The 20,670-nt window shown below is 31.0% G+C and overlaps 1 protein-coding gene across 1 annotated transcript; it reads right to left on the reverse strand.

The window, feature by feature from the left end:
* Window positions 1-336: 336 nt before the first annotated feature.
* On the reverse strand, window positions 337-18,844 carry LOC111420202 (SR splicing factor protein kinase). The gene is made up of 3 exons (XM_023053138.2): window positions 17,766-18,844; window positions 10,183-10,845; window positions 337-1,791 (listed from the first exon to the last, which is right to left on the reverse strand). The coding sequence occupies exons 1-3, from the start codon at window positions 18,312-18,314 to the stop codon at window positions 1,297-1,299; spliced, it is 1,707 nt and encodes a 568-aa protein (XP_022908906.1). The 5' UTR covers window positions 18,315-18,844; the 3' UTR covers window positions 337-1,296.
* Window positions 18,845-20,670: the final 1,826 nt, after the last annotated feature.

A 20,670-nucleotide genomic window follows, 5' to 3' on the forward strand; every position in this document is an offset into this window, starting at 1 on the left:
TTATTTTTAATGAGTCCACTTTTTTTACTTCCTTCCTATTGCATGACTTCATAATATACTTATATCTTTATTTTAACCAATTTCAATGCTGTAATATAAATAAAATAATTATTTACAAATTTTTGATGTAGAGTTCATTTAAAAAAGAATAACGATATAAATTGTGTCTTATAATTTTTTTATTGTATTTATTTTTATAAAAATTCACAATAAATTATATTTATTCCAATAAAAGAAAAAAAAAATAATAAAAATTAAAACACAAAAACGAAATAAAAATAATAATGAAATGGTTTTGCGAAATGAAAGAGAAAAAAAGTATTAAAATGCGGAATGTAATGTACTTAGCGTTTATTTTTTTTTTTAATGTACAATGTATAATTTTTCCAATCAATTGGTATAAGTAATACAAATATTGGTGCTTTCAACTAGTCGAGGTCTGAGCGGCTGATTAGACACCGCTCCAGCTCACTACTTAAATATTGGTTTCATCTACAGTCAATCGTCTTACTTTTTTTATTTATATTTCTTCTTTTAATTTTTTTTATTTTCCCTTGGCTCGCCTAATAGTAGAGTATATACTTTTTTTTTCAGTTAACCTTGTTTTGAATAGAGTTATACATGGGCGTTATGATAAGTTTTATAATAATAAATAAAAATCAGCAAAAAAAAATTGGATGAAATGGAAACAAAAACAATTTTAGACGGATTTTTCCTTTTTAGATTATATTTCCACGGAGGGAAGATAAAACAGCCGAGAGGGGCGCGTGATGGTAAATTTATATTGTCTATATGTAAACACACATCACAAATTTTTCTAGTTTTTTTTCTTTTAAACATCATTTCTATGTACAAATTAAAAAAAAATGTAGGGAAAATTTAATTTTTAATTAATAAAAAGAATATTTTTGAGATATCTCTCCTTCGTTTAAAAAGCTACCGATTTTGGAACTTATAAATAAATTTCCATTAAAATTCAAAGACTTTTTTTTAGTTAAGTCAATAAATTTAAAGGAAATTTTTACATTTCTTTTTAACCAAACAAAAAAATGAAGAAAAACTTGTACGTACAAAATAAAAAATAAATACACGTTTTTTCGCATTTTTCTCGAAATTATCCTTAATAATAATAATAATAATAAAAAAAAGAACGAGGAAAATGAAAAAATGAATATTCATATACTACACGGTATCGGAAAAAAATAGACACATACAGAAAGGGGGAGGGGAAAAACTTTTTTCATTTAATTTTTTTCATCCTTAAAAAAAAATAATAATTATAAAACAAAAATGATTTCACTCTCCCCTAAGCCACGGATGTTGGAGACACTGAGCGGCGGTAGCGCGTTTATCCGGATCGAAATCAAGCATTGGTTTTAAAAATGCCGCAAATTCTTCCGCATCTTTCCTACTCCATTCGTATTTTTCATTGAGAACGTCTTCCAAACACCACGGTTTCAAACCGGTGATTCGGCGTAGTTCCGATTTTTTGTTAAAGAACAATTTCGAATTTTTACCCTGCGTGGTGATTCGTCGCGGTATTTCGCCCAACAGCTCGATTATATGCGCTAAATGGTCCTCGTCTCTGCTGTAATCTTCGCCTGAATGTGGTTCGAATAAATAATCGCCCGTCGCTAACTCAAATGCCATACAAGCCGTACTCCATATATCGGCGGAAGTATTATAACCGGCTCCTAATAAAACTTCTAACGAACGATATTGTCTCGTTTGAATATCTTCTGTAAAATGTTTATCTACCCAACATGCGTTTCCTAAATCAGCTATTTTTACCTAAACAAAAATAAAACGAACCATTAATATTATTATTAAATCAAACCTTGATTAATTGTTCTTAACAATTTCAGAAATACTAAAACATTACCTTCTAAAATTCTGTGAAAACATTAGAACCACTCATTAACACAAGTTCATAAGCTTTCAAGGCCAATGATATTAGAAATAAAATTAGAAACTTTCAGATTATGCCATGTTACAACATTTTTCCTTTAAACCTTACAACTGGTAACACCAATAATAACGTATGCAGATATTGCAGATTAGATGAGCACTTTAAAAACTATTATGGGAAGGACAAAGTGAGATAAAGTGCTGTAAGGAAAGAATGTAAAATTGGAGATGTTGTAAAATTCGCTAGAAGAAGAAGAAACTGGAATGAAGAGGCCAGCTTGAAAAAGAAATTCCGAGGGACTATCAAATGGATGGCAGAAAAGTTGAATCTCTATCTCAAAAAACTGATTACGACCTAAATAAAAGAAGACTATAGGTGAAATAATAACATTAAAATCTTTAAATACACCTTTAATTAATCTTTGGGTATATTTGATGACTGAGACTAGCCATATTTATGTTTTGACTAAATTATATTTGACGGTTCTGACTTCATCTGTTTTTAAATAAATGTAATGATATACTTTGAATTTAATTAGCCTTTTACATGGAGTACCCAGTTCTCTAATAGTAAAAACTAGTCTTCTGAATACAATATATAGTCCTCTGTAATCTGGTCTTCTACAAACAGTATATATTAAAGTAAATAGTCTTCTACATGCATTACCCATTTTCTGACAGCAAAATCTATTTTTCTGACAACAATATCTAGTCCTCTATAATCAATATGTGGTCTTTTGCAAGCAGTATATATCCTTCTTGCAGCAATATACAATATTTGTCAAGTTTCATATAGTAAGTAGTCTCCTAGATACAATACCCAGTGTTCTGACAGCAATATCTAGTTTTCTGCAGGCATTATGTATCCTTTTTCAAGCAATATGCATTATTTGACAAATTTCAAACAGTGGGTAGTCTTCTAGATGCAGTACACAGTTTTCTGACAGCAATATTTATTTTTTTGACAACAGTATCTAGTCCTCTGTAATCAATATGTGATCTTTTGCAAGCAGTATATATTTTTCTTGTAGCAATATACAATATTTGTCAAGTTTCATATAGTAAGTAGTCTTCTAGATACAATACCCAATTTTCTGACAGCAATATCTATTTTTCTGATAACAATATCTAGTCCTCTGTAATCAACATGTGGTATTTTGCAAGCAGTATATATACTTCTTCCAGCAATATGCAGTATTTGGCAAGTTTCATACAGTAAATAGTCTTCTAGACACAGTACCCAGTTTTCTGACAGCAACATATAGTTTTCTGCAAGCATTATGTATCCTTTTTCAAGCAATATGCATTATTTTTCAAGTTTCAAACAGTGAGTAGTCTTCTAGATACAATACCCAATTTTCTGACAGCAATATCTATTTTTCTGACAACAATATCTAGTCCTCTGTAATTAATATGTGGTCTTTTGCAAGCAGTATATATCCTTCTTCTAGCAATATGCAGTATTTGGCAAGTTTCATATAGTAAGTAGTCTTCTAGATACAGTACCCAGTTTTCTGACAGCAATATCTAGTTTTCTGCAAGCATTATGTATCCTTTTTCAAGCAATATGCATTATTTTTCAAGTTTCAAACAGTGGGTAGTCTTCTAGATGCGTACCCAGTTTTCTGATAGCAATATCTATTTTTCTGACAACAATATCTAGCCCTCTGTAATCAACATGTGGTCTTTTGCAAGCAGTATATATACTTCTTCCAGCAATATACAGTATTTGTCAAATTTCATATAGTAAGTAGTCTTCTAGATACAGTACCTAGTTTTCTGACAGCAATATGTAGTTTTCTGCAAGCATTATGTATCCTTTTTCAAGCAATATGCATTATTTTTCAAGTTTCAAACAGTGGGTAGTATTCTAGATGCGTACCTAGTTTTCTGATAGCAATATCTATTTTTCTGACAACAATATCTAGTCCTCTGTAATCAATATGTAGTCTTTTGCAAGCAGTATATATTCTTCTTCCAGAAATATGCAATATTTGTCAAGTTTCATATAGTAAGTAATCTTCTAGACACAGTACCCAGTTTTCTGACAGCAATATATAGTTTTCTGCAAGCATTATGTATCCTTTTTCAAGCAATATGCATTATTTTTCAAGTTTCAAACAGTGGGTAGTCTTCTAAATGCAGTACCCAGTTTTCTGATAGCAATATCTATTTTTCTGACAACAATATCTAGCCCTCTGTAATCAACATGTGGTCTTTTGCAAGCAGTATATATACTTCTTCCAGCAATATGCAGTATTTGTCAAGTTTCATATAGTAAGTAGTCTTCTAGATACAGTACCCAGTTTTCTGACAGCAATATCTAGTTTTCTGCAAGCATTATGTATCCTTTTTCAAGCAATATGAATCATTTTTTAAGTTTCAAACAGTGGGTAGTCTTCTAGATGCGTACCCAGTTTTCTGATAGCAATATCTATTTTTCTGACAACAATATCTAGTCCTCTGTAATCAATATGTGGTCTTTTGCAAGCAGTATATATCCTTCTTGCAGCAATATACAATATTTGTCAAGTTTCATATAGTAAGTAGTCTTCTAGATACAATACCCAGTTTTCTGACAGCAATATCTAGTTTTCTGCAGACATTATGTATCCTTCTTCAAACAATATGCATTATTTGTCAAGTTTCAAACAGTGAGTAGTCTTCTAGATGTAGTCCCCAGTTTTGTGACAGCAACATCTAGTTTTCTGAAATTAATATGTGGTGTTCTGTAAACATTATTTATCCTCCCTTCAAGCAACATGCATTATTTGTCAAGTCTCAAATAGTGAGTAGTCTTAAATGCAGTACCCAGTTTGTTGATAGCAATATCTATGTTTCGAACACTAATTCTAGTTCTTTGTAATCAATATGAGGTCTTCTCCAAGCAACATACAGTATTTGTAAAGTTTCAAGCAGTAAATAGTCTTCTACATGTAATACCAATTTTCTGACAGCAATATCTAGCTTTCTGATAGCAATATCTAGTTCTTTGAAATCAATATGTGGTATGCTGCAAGCAATATATATCATTTTTCAAGCAATATGCATTATTTGTGAAGTTTCAAACAGTGAGTAGTCTTCTAGATGCAGCACCCAATTTTCTGACAGCAACATCTAGTTTTCTGATAGCAGTATCTAGTCCTCTGAAATCAATATGTGGTGTTCTGCAAGCATTATGTATCCTTCTTCAAGCAATATGTCTTATTTGTCAAGATTCAAATAGTGAGTAGTCTTCTAGATGCAGTACCCAGTTTTCTGGTAGCAATATCTATTTGTCTAACACTTCTCTAAGCAGTATACAGTATTTGTTTGTAAATTTAATGACTGAGACTAGTTTGGACTAAATTATATTTCACAGATCTGACTTCATCTCGTTTTAAATAAATGCAATGATATACTTTGAATCTAATTAACCTTTTGCATGTAGTACCCAGTTCTCTAATAGTAAAAACTAGTCTTCTAAATAGAAAATATAGTCCTCTGAAAGTTAATATCTGTTCTTCTACAAACAGAGTATACATTTCTTCAAACAACATACAAAAGTTGTAAAATTTCAAGCAGTAAATAGTCTTCTGCATGCGATACACATTTTCTGACAGCAACATCTATTTTTCTGATAGCAGTATCTAGTTCTCTGAAATCAGTATGTGGTGTTGTGCAAGCATTATGTATCCTTCTTTAAGCAATATGCATTATTTGTCAAGATTGAAATAGTGAGTAGTCTTCTAGATGCAGTACCCAATTTTATGATAGCAACACCTATTTTTCTAATACTGATATCTAGTCCTCTGTAATCAATATGAGGTCTTCTCTAAGCAGTATATATTGTTCTCCAAGCAATATACAGTATTTCTTTGTAAATTTGATAACTGAGACTAGTTTGAACTAAATTATATTTGACGGGTCTGATTTCATCTGCTTTTAAATAAATGCAATGCTATACTTTCAATTTAATTAGCCTTTTGCATGTAGTACCCAGTTCTCTAATAGTAAAAACTAGTCTTTTGAATACAATATATAGTATTCTGTAATCAATATCTGGTCTTCTAATATCAAACAGTATATATTCTTCTCCAAGCAACATACAGTATTTGTAATGTTTCAAGCAGTAAATAGTCTTCTACATGCAATACCCATTTTCTGACAATAATATTTAGCGTTCTGATAACAATATCTAGTCCTCTCTAATCAATATGTGGTCTTTCGCAAGCAGTATATATCGTTCTTCCAGCAATATACAGTATTTGTCAAGTTTCATATAGTAAGGTCTTCTAGATACAGTCGCCAGTTTTCTGACAGCAATATCTACTTTTCTGCAGGCATTATGTATCCTTCAAGCAATATATATCATTCTTCAAGCAATATATATTATTTGTCAAGTTTCAAACAGTAAGTAGTCTTCTAGATACAGTACCCAGTCTTCTCATGGAAATATCTAGTTATCTAATAGCAGTATGTATCCTTCTTCAAGCAATATACAGTGCAACCCATTTCAAAGCGGAATCAAATAAATTCATAAAAAATAATATTTTTCAATTATCTGCAACGGTTTTAATTTCTAACCATTTTTGATGAAACTTGGTCTGCCCATTTCAAAAGGCGCTAAATGCAGTGGTGTACTCAGATTTTTTCTAAAAAATTTCCTAATATAATTTCTTCATTTTTAACACCTAAAAAATCAAAAAGTAGGCCTTGGCTTTTCTAAGAAAAACATGATTCTAGATACAGTTTTTTATGGTCTACAATTAAAAAAAGAATTGTCGAAATAGGATAATAAATACAAATTTTACGAGGGTGCTCCGCTTGCAAATGGGTCACACTGTATATTATTTGTCAAGTTTAAAATAGTGAGTAATCTTCTAGATACAGTACCCAGTCTTCTCAATATCTAGATTTCTAATAGCAGTATCTAGTCCTCTGAAATCAACATGTGGTGTTCTGCAAGCAATATATATCCTTCATCAAGCAATATATATTACTTGGTCAAGTTTCAAACAGTGAGTAGTCTTCTAGATACAATACCCAGTTATGTATCCTTCTTCAAGCAATATGCATTATTTATCAAGTTTCAAATAGTGAGTAGTCTTCTAGATGCAGTACCCAACCCAACCCTGTTTTTTGATAGCAATATCTTTTTCTGACATTAATATCTGGTCTTCTATAATCAATATGAGATCTTCTCCAAGCAGTATATATTCTTCTTCAAGCAGTATGCAGTATTTGTTAAGCTTCAAACACTGAGTAGCCTTCTCCATGTAATATTTATTTCTTTGACACTAATATTTATTCTTCTGTAATCAATATGAGACCTTCTCCAAGCAATATGCGGTATTTTTCAAGCTTCAAACAGTGAGTAGTCTTCTGGGTGCAGTACCCAACCCAACCCAGTTTTCTGATAGCAATATCTATTTTTCTGACACTAATATCTGGTCGTCTATAATCATTATGAGGTCTTCTCCAAGCAGTATATATTTTTCTTCAAGCAATTTGTAGTATTTGTTAAGCTTCAAACACTGAGTAGTCGTCTCCATGTAATATTTACTTCTTTGACACTAATATCTATTCTTCTGTAATCAATATGAGACCTTGTCCAAGTAGTATATATTCTTCTCCAAGCAATATGCGGTATTTTTCAAGCTTCAAACAGTGAGTAGTCTTCTGGGTGCAGTACCCAACCCAACCCAGTTTTCTGATAGCAGTATCTATTTTTCTGACACTAATATCTGATCTTCTATGATCAATATGAGGTCTTTTCCAAGCAGTATATATTCTTCTTCAAGCAATATGCAGTATTTGTTAAGCTTCAAACACTGAGTAGCCTTCTCCATGTAATATTTACTTCTTTGACACTAATATCTATTCTTCTGTAATCAATATGAGACCTTGTCCAAGTAGTATATATTCTTCTCCAAGCAATATGCGGTATTTTTCAAACTTCAAACAGTGAGTAGTCTTCTGGGTGCAGTACCCAACCCAACCCAGTTTTCTGATAGCAATATCTATTTTTCTGACACTAATATCTAGTCTTCTATAATCAATATGAGGTCTTCTCCAAGCAGTATATGTTCTTCTTCAAGCAATATGTAGTATTTGTTAAGCTTCAAACACTGAGTAGTCTTCCCCATGTAATATTTACTTCTTTGACACTAATATCTATTCTTCTGTAATCAATATGAGACCTTGTCCAAGTAGTATATATTCTTCTCCAAGCAATATGCGGTATTTTTCAAACTTCAAACAGTGAGTAGTCTTCTGGGTGCAGCACCCAACCCAACCCAGTTTTCTGATAGCAATATCTATTTTTCTGACACTAATATCTAGTCTTCTATAATCAATATGAGGTCTTCTCCAAGCAGTATATGTTCTTCTTCAAGCAATATGCAGTATTTGTTAAACTTCAAATACTGAGTAGTCTTCTCCATGTAATATTTACTTCTTTAACACTAATATCTAGTGTTCTGTAATCAATATGAGATATTCTCCAAGCAGTATATTCTTCTCCAAGCAATATGCAGTATTTATCAAGCTTCAAACACTAAGTAGTGTTCTTGCACTTTTTGTTCTGACAGCAATATCTAGTCTTCAACAATCAATATGTGGCGCAAGTAGTATATACTCTTCTGCAAGCTCGCGAAATGTTCACTGCGCCCATAATAACGTTGGATTTGCCATGGGACAATTTTAATAATGGTCAAGTGTCAGCCAACCGTTACAAAAATTTGATCCGATGGTAGATGATGGTTGAAAAGAATCGTAACACTCCATTGTTGTTTTTCAAGTAGATTAACCGGAGATTAGAGATCTGTGTGGGTCGTCTAAATAAAATGTACAAAAAAGGATGCTTTGTATGTATATGTATATATTGTACAATATATAGTGTCTCAAGTAATTATTGACACAATGTTGTCATTCTGTCCTTAAACTTACTTCTTGATGTAAAAAATTGTAAGAAACGAGAAATGGCAAAAATAGACAGATGTTTATACCAAACGTTTAGACTTGGGCAAAAAATAAAATTTAGCAAAGCCACTATGTTTATAAAGAAATTTTCATCAAATTCGCAAATTAGACTTTCATTTTTCAGAAATGTCAAAAACACTATTATTTCACTGTCCAAAGTTTGAAGTGACAAGAGTATATCATTAAAGAAGTATGAGGATTGTTAATGGAAGAAGAGAACAACTGGAAGACAATGTTTTCTTAAAAAAGAGATTGTTAATGATGATCTATGGTAGGATAGTCTTGTTTCCTCCTCTCTATACAGGTCAAATTCCAAAGATGAATATGCCAAAGATTAAAAAATAGTCTTTTAAAAAATAAAAGCATTTGCTTGAAAAAGATAAATCATTCATTCATAAATAATTCAGTCTTCTGCAAACAGTATCTAGTTCTTATGCAATTAGAATCTCAATTAGCTCTTTTGTAAATATATAGTTTTTTTAGCAGGAACTTAAACTCAGCTTAAATCTGGTGACCTTGGTGGTACAGACTTTATATTATGTAGTTGTCTCCATACAGATTTGATGAAAGCATGATGGAGATTTAAATTAGATTTGACAAACTACAAAATTCTGATGCAGACTTGATGATTTGAAAAGAAAATCCAAACTACGAACGTTTAGAAATCCTGAGAGTGTAGTGAAGAGTTTTTAAGCATTTCAAAATATTTCCAGGAAACTTGTTAGGTTTGCCAAAGTTTTTAAGGTTTGCTAAATACATTCATGTGATTCTAGAAAATATCCAGTTCATGTTTTTGAAGATTATCCATCCAGATTTCTAACGATTTTTATGAATATATAAGAATCTTTAAAGATAACTAAGTATTTCTAAGAATGGGCAAATAGTTCTAAGATTTTCCAGAAATTTCATTCTATAGGTTAGGTTGCATTAAACTTCTCATCACCAAAAGTTGCAACCAACTCATTTCAATACAATTTTGTACAAAAACGTTTAAATCAAATTAAATTTAGTTTCATAAAATTTTACATTCAAATGATAAGATTCATGTAGCTATGTGACCTTGAATTGCGTGCCAAAGTAACACGACTAAATTCGAGTATGTCAATGATTCATACTAGCTGGAATAACTTGATTCAATTCATTATAAAGATATCTAATAACATACTCCTTTGCCCTAAGTTTATTGTAAATTGGAATTTGAGTTGCTTTCTTTGTACTTTTCAAATTGATACATTTGTTATAAAATTTGATGTTGTAAATTCGCCTTCAATGTAATAATGGTTAATTAATACTAAATGAAGTTATATTTACCTCAAAATCACATTCAACAAAAGCAGGATCCAACTCGACCTTCTCACTTTTCGAAGTAATTGAAGGACTATCGTCTTCCGACATATGAGATACAGCCTCCCCAGCTCCCTCAACGGGAGGAGATCCACTTTCTCCACCTCCCAATTCATCACCACACCCATTCGGTAAAATCTTATCCTCAGTACCATCGGGAGTAACATCCGGACTAACATTAGTCCCATTGCAATTCGGCTTGGCCTCGCCGTTAGCATCACCGTTCTCTTTCACCTTTTTCTGTTCCTCCAACTCGATGATCTGTTCCATTTGCTTTTTGAGCAGTTCGTTTTGCCTTTTGGCCTTCTTCTTTAACTTTTTCTTTTTGTTCTTGCTCATTTTGGTGGAACCTTGAACCTCTTGGACGGGCGCGGTGCTTACTAAAGATGTGGGCAGTTTCATACCGAGCTGGTGCATTTCAGCCGCCTCGCAAGCCAGTCTTCTAATGTATTCCTCGGTTACGCAAATTAAAACGTTTTCCGGTTTGATGTCCGTGTGAATTATCTTACATTTTGCGTGGAGATAATCGAGACCTTCAAGTACTTGCCGGATAATCGTGCGTACGTTGGGTCGAGGAATTCCACGATAATTTGATTTGATGATTAGTTTTAATAGGTTATGACCAAGAACCTTAAGATAAATTAATTAAATTAAATTTTATACAGGGGGTGTGTATGTGAATGACGTTCCTAAACTTCAGAGGGTGATTCTTTAGCAAATTTTAAGGGTACTTTCTTATAATGAGACTTATTCTAAATTAAAGCTCAATGCTTTCTCTTTAAAATGATGTATAATTATGGATCACAAAAATGTCAAGAAAAAAAAATGTTAAAATTAAACTTATATTTTCGTATAACCTAAAAGTGTCAAAAAAGATGCTAATTTAAACATTCCTGGAAGCCGTGTTTATTGAAATTAAGGAATGAAACTTATTCTAAATTAAAGCTCAAAGCTTTCTCTTTAAAATGATGTATAATAATTGTTGGGTTGGATTGGAAAAATATTAAGAAAAAAAATGTTGAAATAAAACTTACATTTTTGTATAACCTAAAAGTGTCAAAAAAAGATGCTAATTTAATAATTCCTGGAAGCCGTGTTTATTGAAATTAAGGAATGAAACTTATTTTAAATTAAAGCTCAAAGCTTTCTTTTTAAAATGATATATAGTAATGGTTGTGTTGGATCACAAAAATGTGGAGAAAAAAATGTTGAAATGAAACTTACATTTTCGTGTAACCTAAGTGTCAAAAAAGATGATGATTTAAAAATTCCTGGAAGCTCTATTTATTAAAATTATGGAATGAGACTTATTCTAAATTAAAGCTCAAAGCTTTCTTTTTAAAATGATATATAATAATTGTTGGGTTGGAATGGAAAAATATTGAGAAAAAAGATGTTGAAATAAAACTTACATTTTCGTATAACCTAAAAATATCAAAAAAGATGCTAATTTAAAAATTCCTGGAAGCCGTGTTTATTGAAATTAAGGAATGAAACTTATTCTAAATTAAAGCTCAAAGCTTTCTTTTTAAAATGATGTATAATAATGGTTGTGTTGGATCACAAAAATGTGGAGAAAAAATGTTGAAATTAAACTTACATTTTCGTTTAACCTAAAAGTGTCAAAAAAGATGCTAATTTTAAAATTCCTGGAAGCCACATTTATTGAAATTAAGGAATGAGACTTATTTTAAATTAAAGCTCAAAGCTTTCTCTTTAAAATGATGTATAATAACCGTTGGGTTGGATTGGAAAAATATTGAGAAAAAAAATGTTGAAATAAAACTTACATTTTCGTATAACCTAAAAGTGTCAAAAAGGTGCTAATTTAAAAATTCCTGGAAGCCGCTTTTATTGAAATTAAGGAATGAGACTTATTCTAAATTAAAGCTCAAAGCTTTCTCTTTAAAATGATGTATAATAATTGTTGGGTTGGATTGGAAAAATATTGAGAAAAAACTTATATTTTCGTATAACCTAAAAGTGTCAAAAAAGATGCTAATTTAAAAATTCCTGGAAGCCGTGTTTATTGAAATTAAGGAATGAGACTTATTTTAAATTAAAGCTCAAAGCTTTCTCTTTAAAATGATGTATAATAACCGTTGGGTTGGATTGGAAAAATATTGAGAAAAAAAATGTTGAAATAAAACTTACATTTTCGTATAACCTAAAAATGTCAAAAAAGATGCTAATTTAAAAATTCCTAGAAGCCGTATATATTGAAATTAAGGAATGAGACTTATTCTAAATTAAAGCTCAAAGCTTTCTCTTTAAAATGATGTATAATAACCGTTGGGTTGGATTGGAAAAATATTGAGAAAAAAAATGTTGAAATAAAACTTACATTTTCGTATAACCTAAAAATGTCAAAAAATATGCTAATTTAAAAATTCCTGGAAGCCGTATTTATTGAAATTAAGGAATAAGACTTATTCTAAATTAAAGCTCAAAGCTTTCTCTTTAAAATGATGTATAATAATTGTTGGGTTGGATTGGAAAAATATTGAGTTAAGTTGGCAAAATTAACAGGGAGTTTTGTTTTATCATATTTTAATATAAATATGTCACATTGACGTTTGAGCTTTCGTTATTCAAGAAGAAAAGGTGCATAAAAAATGTTATGTGGTATTTATTTACCATTTATTTACCTAGAAAAGGTGTTTTGTTCTATTTAATTACTTTGTAGCACGTTTTTACAAGATTACGTATTTATCTAAAAATGTATTAGTATTTTAACTTCAACTATTTAATTGAAGGAAACCTTCGGTTTTATCCCAAATGTATAAAGTTAAAAATAAAATTAATCGTACTTCTTGGTGATATGTTTTATTCACTCACTTTATTCATTCTCTATTTAGTTACTGAAAATGTTACTAAAAATCAGGAAAACAACATAAATTTTATAAGGGTCCTAGATAATACCAACAGAAACCCTAAAAAATTTACATTGACAACGAACTATACATTATAGTATAACCTAAAAGTGTCAAAAAAGATGGTAATTTAAAAATTCCTGGAAACCATATTTATTGAAATTAAGCAATGACACTTATTTTAAATTAAAGCTCAAAGCTTTCTCTTTAAAATGATGTATAATAATAGTTGGGTTGGATTGGAAAAATATTGAAAAAAAAATTGTTGAAATAAAACTTACATTTTCGTATAACCTAAAAATGTCAAAAAAGATGTAATTTAAAAATTCCTGGAAGCCGTGTTTATTGAAATTAAGGAATGAGACTTATTTTAAATTAAAGCTTAAAGCTTTCTCTTTAAAATGATGTATAATAATAGTTGGGTTGGATTGGAAAAATATTGAGAAAAAAAAAGTTGAAATAAAACTTACATTTTCGTATAACCTAAAAGTATCAAAAAAGATGCTAATTTAAAAATTCCTGGAAGCTGTGTTTATTGAAATTAAGGAATGAGACTTATTTTAAACTAAAGCTCAACTTTCTTTTTAAAATGATCTACACTCAGGTGCAAAAAAAAACGCAACAATCTAATATTTGGTAAAGTTTGAAATGTGATAACTTTTTTATTTTTCATTCGATTTTCATAATTTTTTCAGCAAACTGTAGATGAAAAATCGTGATAAAAATTAAGATACGTTACTTGCTAATAAGGTGGCTTTGCTCATTGTTATTCTAATGACAGTTGGACAGTGATTTTTTGTACAGAAGATTAGTACCACGGTTTTAAGTGCTGAAAATTGCTTTAAAGCTGTTGTTCTTGTTGAAGATGGGCGTAATTATGAATATGTTGCAAGAATCCTTCATGTTCATCGCTCCACTTTTAAAAGAGTGGTAGAACGTTTTACACAAACTGGAAGAAACAAGAGAAGTACAGGAAGCGGTAGAAAACGAAAAACCACTGCTACTAACAGATTTATACGTGTTATAGCTTTGCGGAATCGTCATTTAGCGTCAGAACAGACGAAAAATGAGGTCCGAGGTACAAATTGAGTGCGTGGACAATTCGACGAAGACTAAAGGAATCTGGGTTGAAAGCTTGCAGACCAGCAGTTGGACCCAAATTGCTTCCGCGCCACAGGGTGGCTAGACTTGGGATTTGAGGCAATGGAACAATGTTCTCTTACCGATGAATCCAGGTTCTAGTAATGGAGAAAGGTTTGCGGAATGCACATGCAGCCCCCGTTTGAGCCATGGAGGTGGTTCAGTAATGGTATGGGCAGGAATAAGCCGGGAAGCCTGCACTGATTCGGTCATCATCGATGGATGATTAACTGCCCACCGATATATCTAGGAAATATTGGTTAATTACGTGCAACCCTTTAGTGAGTTTATAGGCGATGATTTTATCCTAATGCAGGATAATGCACGGCCTCATACAGCCATGTCTGTTACACAATACCTCAATGAAGTGGGTATTAATAAAATGAACTGGCCAGCATGTTTGCGCGATCTAAATCCCATCGAGCATGTGTGGGATATGCTTGGTAGGCGGGTGAGAGACCGCGAAGTAGCTCCAGCTTCTGTACATGAACTGCGAATAGTTCTTCAAGAAGAATGGCAAAACATTACGCAGCAGTCCATTTGTAATGTTATCGACAGCATGGTTTGCTTTTCTTACCTTTTTTCTTTTCATTGGTTGTCTAACAAACTGATGCTATCAAACTGTCATTAGAATAACAATGAACAAGGCCACCTTATTAAAAAGTAACGTATCTTAAGTAAATTGTTAGTAACAAATTCATTTCGCTCTTAAAAATGAACGAATGCACTTAGAGACATGAACCAAAAAACAAAACGTAGAGTATTATCTACAGTTTGCTGAAAAAATCATGAAAATTGAAGGAAAAATAAAAAAGTTATCACATTTCAAACTTTATCAAATATTAGCTTGTTGCGCTTTTTTTGCACCTGAGTGTATAATAATCGTTGCGTTGGATTGGAAAATATTGAGAAAAAATATGTTGAAACTAAACTTACATTTTTGTATAACCTAAAAGTGTCAAAAAAGATGCTAATTTAAAAATTCCTGGAAGCCGTGTTTATTGAAAATAAGGAATCAGACTTATTATAAATTAAAGCTCAAAGCTTTCTCTTTAAAATGATGTATAATAATTGTTGGGTTGGATTGGCAAAATATTGAGAAAAAAAATGTTGAAATAAAACTCACATTTTAGTATAACCTAAAAGTGTCAAAAAAGATGCTAATTTAAAAATTCCTGGAAGCCGTGTTTATTGAAATTAAGGAATGAGACTTATTTTAAATTAAAGCTCAAAGCTTTCTCTTTAAAATGATTTATAATAATTGTTGGGTTGGATTGGAAAAATATTGAGAAAAAAAATGTTGAAATAAAAGTCACATTTTAGTATAACCTAAAAGTGTCAAAAAAGATGCTAATTTAAAAATTCCTGGAAGCCGTGTTTATTGAAATTAAGGAATGAGACTTATTTTAAATTAAACCTCAAAGCTTTCTCTTTAAAATGACGTATAATAATTGTTGGGTTGGATTGGAAAAATATTGAGAAGAAAAAAGTTGAAATAAAAGTCACATTTTAGTATAACCTAAAAGTGTCAAAAAAGATGATAATTTAAAAATTCCTGGAAGCCGTGTTTATTGAAATTAAGGAATGAAAATTATTGTAAATTAAAGCTCAAAGCTTTCTCTTTAAAATGATGTATAATAATTGTTAGGTTGGATTGAAAAAAAATTAAGAAAAAAAATTTTGAAAGCTAACTTACATTTTCGTATAACCGAAAAATGTCAAAAACGATGCTAATTTAAAAATTCCTAGAAGCCGTGTTTATTGAAATTAAGGAATGAGACTTATTTTAAATTAAAGCTCAAAGCTTTCTCTTTAAAATGATGTATAATAATTGTTGGGTTGGATTGGAAAAAATTTGAGAAAAAAAATGTTGAAATAAAACTCACATTTTAGTATAACCTAAAAGTGTAAAAAAAGATGCTAATTTAAAAATTCCTGGAAGCCGTGTTTATTGAAATTAAGGAATGAGACTTATTTTAAATTAAAGCTCAAAGCTTTCTCTTTAAAATGATGTATAATAATTGTTGGGTTGGATTGGAAAAATATTGAGAAAAAAAATGTTGAAATAAAACTCACATTTTAGTATAACCTAAAAGTGTCAAAAAAGATGCTAATTTAAAATTTCCTGGAAGCCGTGTTTATTGAAATTAAGGAATGAGACTTATTTTAAATTAAAGCTCAAAGCTTTCTCTTTAAAATGATGTATAATAATTGTTGGATTGGATTGGAAAAATGTTGAAATTAAACTTACATTTTCGTATAACCTAAAAATGTCAAAAAAGATGATAAATTAAAAATTCCTGGAAGCCGTAATTATTGAAATTACGGAATGAGACTTATTCTAAATTAAAGCTCAAAGCTTTCTCTTTAAAATTGTGTATAATAATTGTTGGGTTGGATTGGAAAAATATTGAGAAAAAAAATGTTGAAATAACTATAAAACTTAGCTTCGTATAACCTAAAAATGTCAAAAAATATGCTAATTTAAAAATTCCTAGAAGTCGTATTTATTGAAATTAAGGAATGAAACTTATTGTAAATTAAAGCTCAAAGCTTTCTCTTTAAAATAATGTATAATAATTGTTGGGTTGGATTGGAAAAATATTGAGAAAAAAAATGTTGAAGTAAAACTTACATTTTCGCATAACCTAAAAATGTCAAAAAAGATGATAATTTAAAAATTCCTGGAAGCCGTGTTTATTGAAATTAAGGAATGAAACTTATTCTAAATTAAAGCTCAATGCTTTCTTTTTAAAATGATTTAAAATCAGTGTTTAAAACTACCGTTATTAATCAAAAGTTGGAATGAATTTGTAATGTAAAAATCTTAGTAGGCTTTGCAATTTTTATAACAAATATTTTTGACGCTTAAATGTTAGTGTTTTTCTTACTATTATCATTATTTTATTTAAAATTTTAAAACGTCGAGTGAACGAGCGTTGATGCGATAGAACTTTATTCAAAAAATAATTCGAAAAGCAATAATAATAGTAAAAAAACACTGACATTTAAACGTCAAAACAGTTCTGAAAAAAAATTGCAAAGCTTACTAAGATTTTTTTATTTAAAATTCATTCCAACTTTCTATTAATAACCTTAACAGTTATTATTTTAAGCTTAATTAATTATTTTCTCAGAAATTATTAAATTTTCGCAGAACATCAAAGATACAAAAAAGTTTTGGAATATTTTCATCTATCTAAATGAAATTTTTCCAATGTATTTATCACCTTGACCTTCACAAAAATTGAACGGGGGTGTTTACGTTTAGTAACTTAGCAGGAAATATTAAAAGTACAAATAAGCTAGAAACGTGCTCTATTATGAGCTTAACTTATTTCCCAAATTTCATTTTCCTGTCGTTTTTAGTTCTCGAGAAAAATAAATTTAACTTCCGCCATTTTTGAAGGGGCGTAGCTCCCCAGGGGAGTCGAAGTCGCTTACAGTTCATATAAGAAAGTACTCTTAAAATTTGCTAAAGAATCACCCCTGAAATTTGGGAAGGTCATTATTAATTGAAATTTTTAAAATAATTACCTCAAAGACCATACAGACGTGAACCCCATTGACACCACTAATTTTGAAGTCGTTTAGCAACTGTACTGTTTTGTTGCGTTTAGGGTCGGACGGGTCAGAATCTCTAACGGACTTTAAGATCTTAATCTCATCGAGGGCAGTCTCCTTAAAATGCTGAGCACTTTTAACGATTTTTAATGCAACAAATCGTTTTTGTTCCAAATCCCAGCACAGCCACACCGTGGAAAAATGACCCCATCCTAGTTTCCTGGTTACATGATACCTGCCTAAGAAAAGATCACCAATTTTTACCGGATGATAACCGCCCTTCCGATAATCGCTGCTATCTTCTTGTTCCTCTTCTTCGCTTGAGTACGGTTCATCCGGATCTGCAATAGTTTCATTGCTCGAACTGTGCGAGGGCTCCAAACGGGAATTGTTCCGATTTGTGCCGGTGTTTAACTGACCGTTTAATTCGTCGTTTTTTCCTTTTTTCTTACCGGGCTTGTGACGTTTTTTCTTAGCCTGTATCGCCAGTACTCTTCTATTTACGTCCAATTTGGAACTCATTTGAGATGCCTTTTAAACTAAACGAACTTGAACGTTACGGACTCGAATTCGAAACGTCAAGTGTCTATCATTTCATTGGCATCGAACGGCGGCGCGGCGACGACGACGACGACGACTCGTAATGGTTATTATTATTCGGTACGACGATTATGATGATGATGAAGATGGTGGTGGTGATTTTGCGATGGCTACTGCCTTTAACGGCTCGCTTAAGACCCCTTAAACAACGACCCCGACAATCCGAACTATTCCGACTACTAAACTTCGACTGACCTCCCGATAATTAATTATTTACTATGATGTTAGCAATGGACCGCGACACACGATCTTATTCCGATTCAAAAATCACCAAAAAGAAAACTAAACACTTCGCCTATTTTATTTATAACTATTTAGTGGGAGATGTGGTTGATAAACGAAACGGATGTGAGTTTCCTACGGTTTGTTACGCAAAACGGATTTAATAAAAAAAATTACACAATTGAATTATAATTAGATTGGGCGCCATCTTATCCAACTTCACTCCGGTTATTGCGGAATGCTTAGTAAGTTCAATAAATAAATAGCAAACTTTGCGTTTACACATGTATTTTATTTAAAAAAAACAATTTTAATCGCTTTTTATTTATAAACAAATAAGATACAACAATAAATACATTTAATTTTAAATCAATAAATATTTTAAATATGGACACCCCTAAAAAATATTTTGTGATTTCATGATGCAACAAAAATTAATATAAATAATTTTATTAAAACATCGAAATTATTTATGATATGAAATAAAATCGAGCCAAATAAAGCGATAATTTTATTTTTTAAATAAGACAAAGAAATAAATTAAAAATTTAACTTATAAATTAATAAAAGTTAGGTTAAGGTTATAAAAACTCGTCATGTCACTTTTGACATCCCAAATGTCAAAACTTTCTAATTTTGAGTCTTCGAATTTAAAAACGAATTTAATTACTCAAATAAAGTCTTATAAAGATTGATAAAACATCAACTACTTGACGAAAAGTACGAATCTAAAAAATAATTCAACACCACACGTTATTCCTCAGTACGTTTGCAAAAAAAGACTAAATTTATATACAGTCAGTCCCAAAAGTTATCGTACACGTTTGCAAGATTTCTAAAATAGAATGGTATAATAAGAGTAAATTTATTTATCATCGTTATAATTATTTTATTTGAACGAATTTGTAAATAAAAATTCAATAAAATAAATTAATAATTCTTCAAAATTGTTCCTTTGTAATCTCCCGAAAGTAATCGTACAGCTGAAAACTGACGGGAATTTCCCCATGGCTTTGTGTATTACCGATGATTTCCCGTGCGGCTAACCTTACCTAACCTACCAGTAATCGTTGCACAGTAATCACATAATCAAACGCCATGCCACCAAGAAGAACGGAAACAGGCGAAAAAGTTAAAAAAATAGTCATAAAATTGCATAAGGAGGGTCGTTTTATACGTCAAATAGCTAAAATACTTGACAAAAGCACTACGCCGTCCAAAATTGCTAACTCCCCGAGATGAACGAATCTTCAAAAATCAGCAAATCTTCAAAATCAAGTTAATAAAACTATAAGTGTAGAAACTGTGAAGAGTGGTAGAAATTGAGTTGGTAGAAAATACAACATTTTTGAATGAGGGATGGTTCACTACAGCAGTCAAGAATAAAATAAAAGAAAGAAATAAAGCGTATATTAGGACGAAGCGTTTTTGTGGAAGTTAATTATACTGGTGTCATTTTGTCAAATTACGGAAAGAAGTCAAAAACCTTATTACCAGGAACAAGACGGAACATATGAATAGAAAATTTCAGAATACTGATGGATGCCCGAGAAAGCAGTGATGTATTATTAAGAATGCCCTGTCCATTAATATGGAAAATAAACAGATTCCTAAGATTGTAAGTAGTAAGGGAGACGCAGTAGATCCTAGGGAAATTTCTAATGTTACTTGCGGGAATGCCGACCCCCAATGGCAGCTTGGATTATGGGATAGATTCCTCAATGTACATTAAGCCCACAACTTGAAATGAAATTGAGCGTATAATTGATAATATAAAAAACAATGCAGCACCAGGCGATGACAGTATAAAACTAAAAGCGGTGAAAGTACTGAAAGGAGTTTTGTCACCTGTTCTATCAAGTATTATCAATAGAGAAATAAAACGTGGTCAATTTCCCGATATCGTAAAGATAGGAAGAATAACTCCAGTGCATAAAAAAGGCTCAAAAACTCTCCCAGAGAAGTATAGACCAATATCTATGCTGTCGGTCTTTGCCAAAATATTTGAACCAATTTTAAAAAGTAGACTACTGTCCCATTTGAATACGATTGGTTT

The sequence above is a fragment of the Onthophagus taurus genome, chromosome 1 (genome assembly GCF_036711975.1).
Source record: "Onthophagus taurus isolate NC chromosome 1, IU_Otau_3.0, whole genome shotgun sequence".
NCBI classification, from domain to species: domain Eukaryota; kingdom Metazoa; phylum Arthropoda; class Insecta; order Coleoptera; family Scarabaeidae; genus Onthophagus; species Onthophagus taurus.

Excerpts from the sequence above, each read along its gene's own strand:
- LOC111420202 (XM_023053138.2), bottom strand. The coding sequence starts at position 18,314 with ATGAGTTCCAAATTGGACGTAAATAGAAGAGTACTGGCGATACAGGCT. Across the intron at positions 10,846-17,765 it reads ACGTCTGTATGGTCTTTGAG|GTTCTTGGTCATAACCTATT; the intron begins GTAATTATTTTA and ends ATTTATCTTAAG. Across the intron at positions 1,792-10,182 it reads TTGTTGAATGTGATTTTGAG|GTAAAAATAGCTGATTTAGG; the intron begins GTAAATATAACT and ends ATTTTTGTTTAG.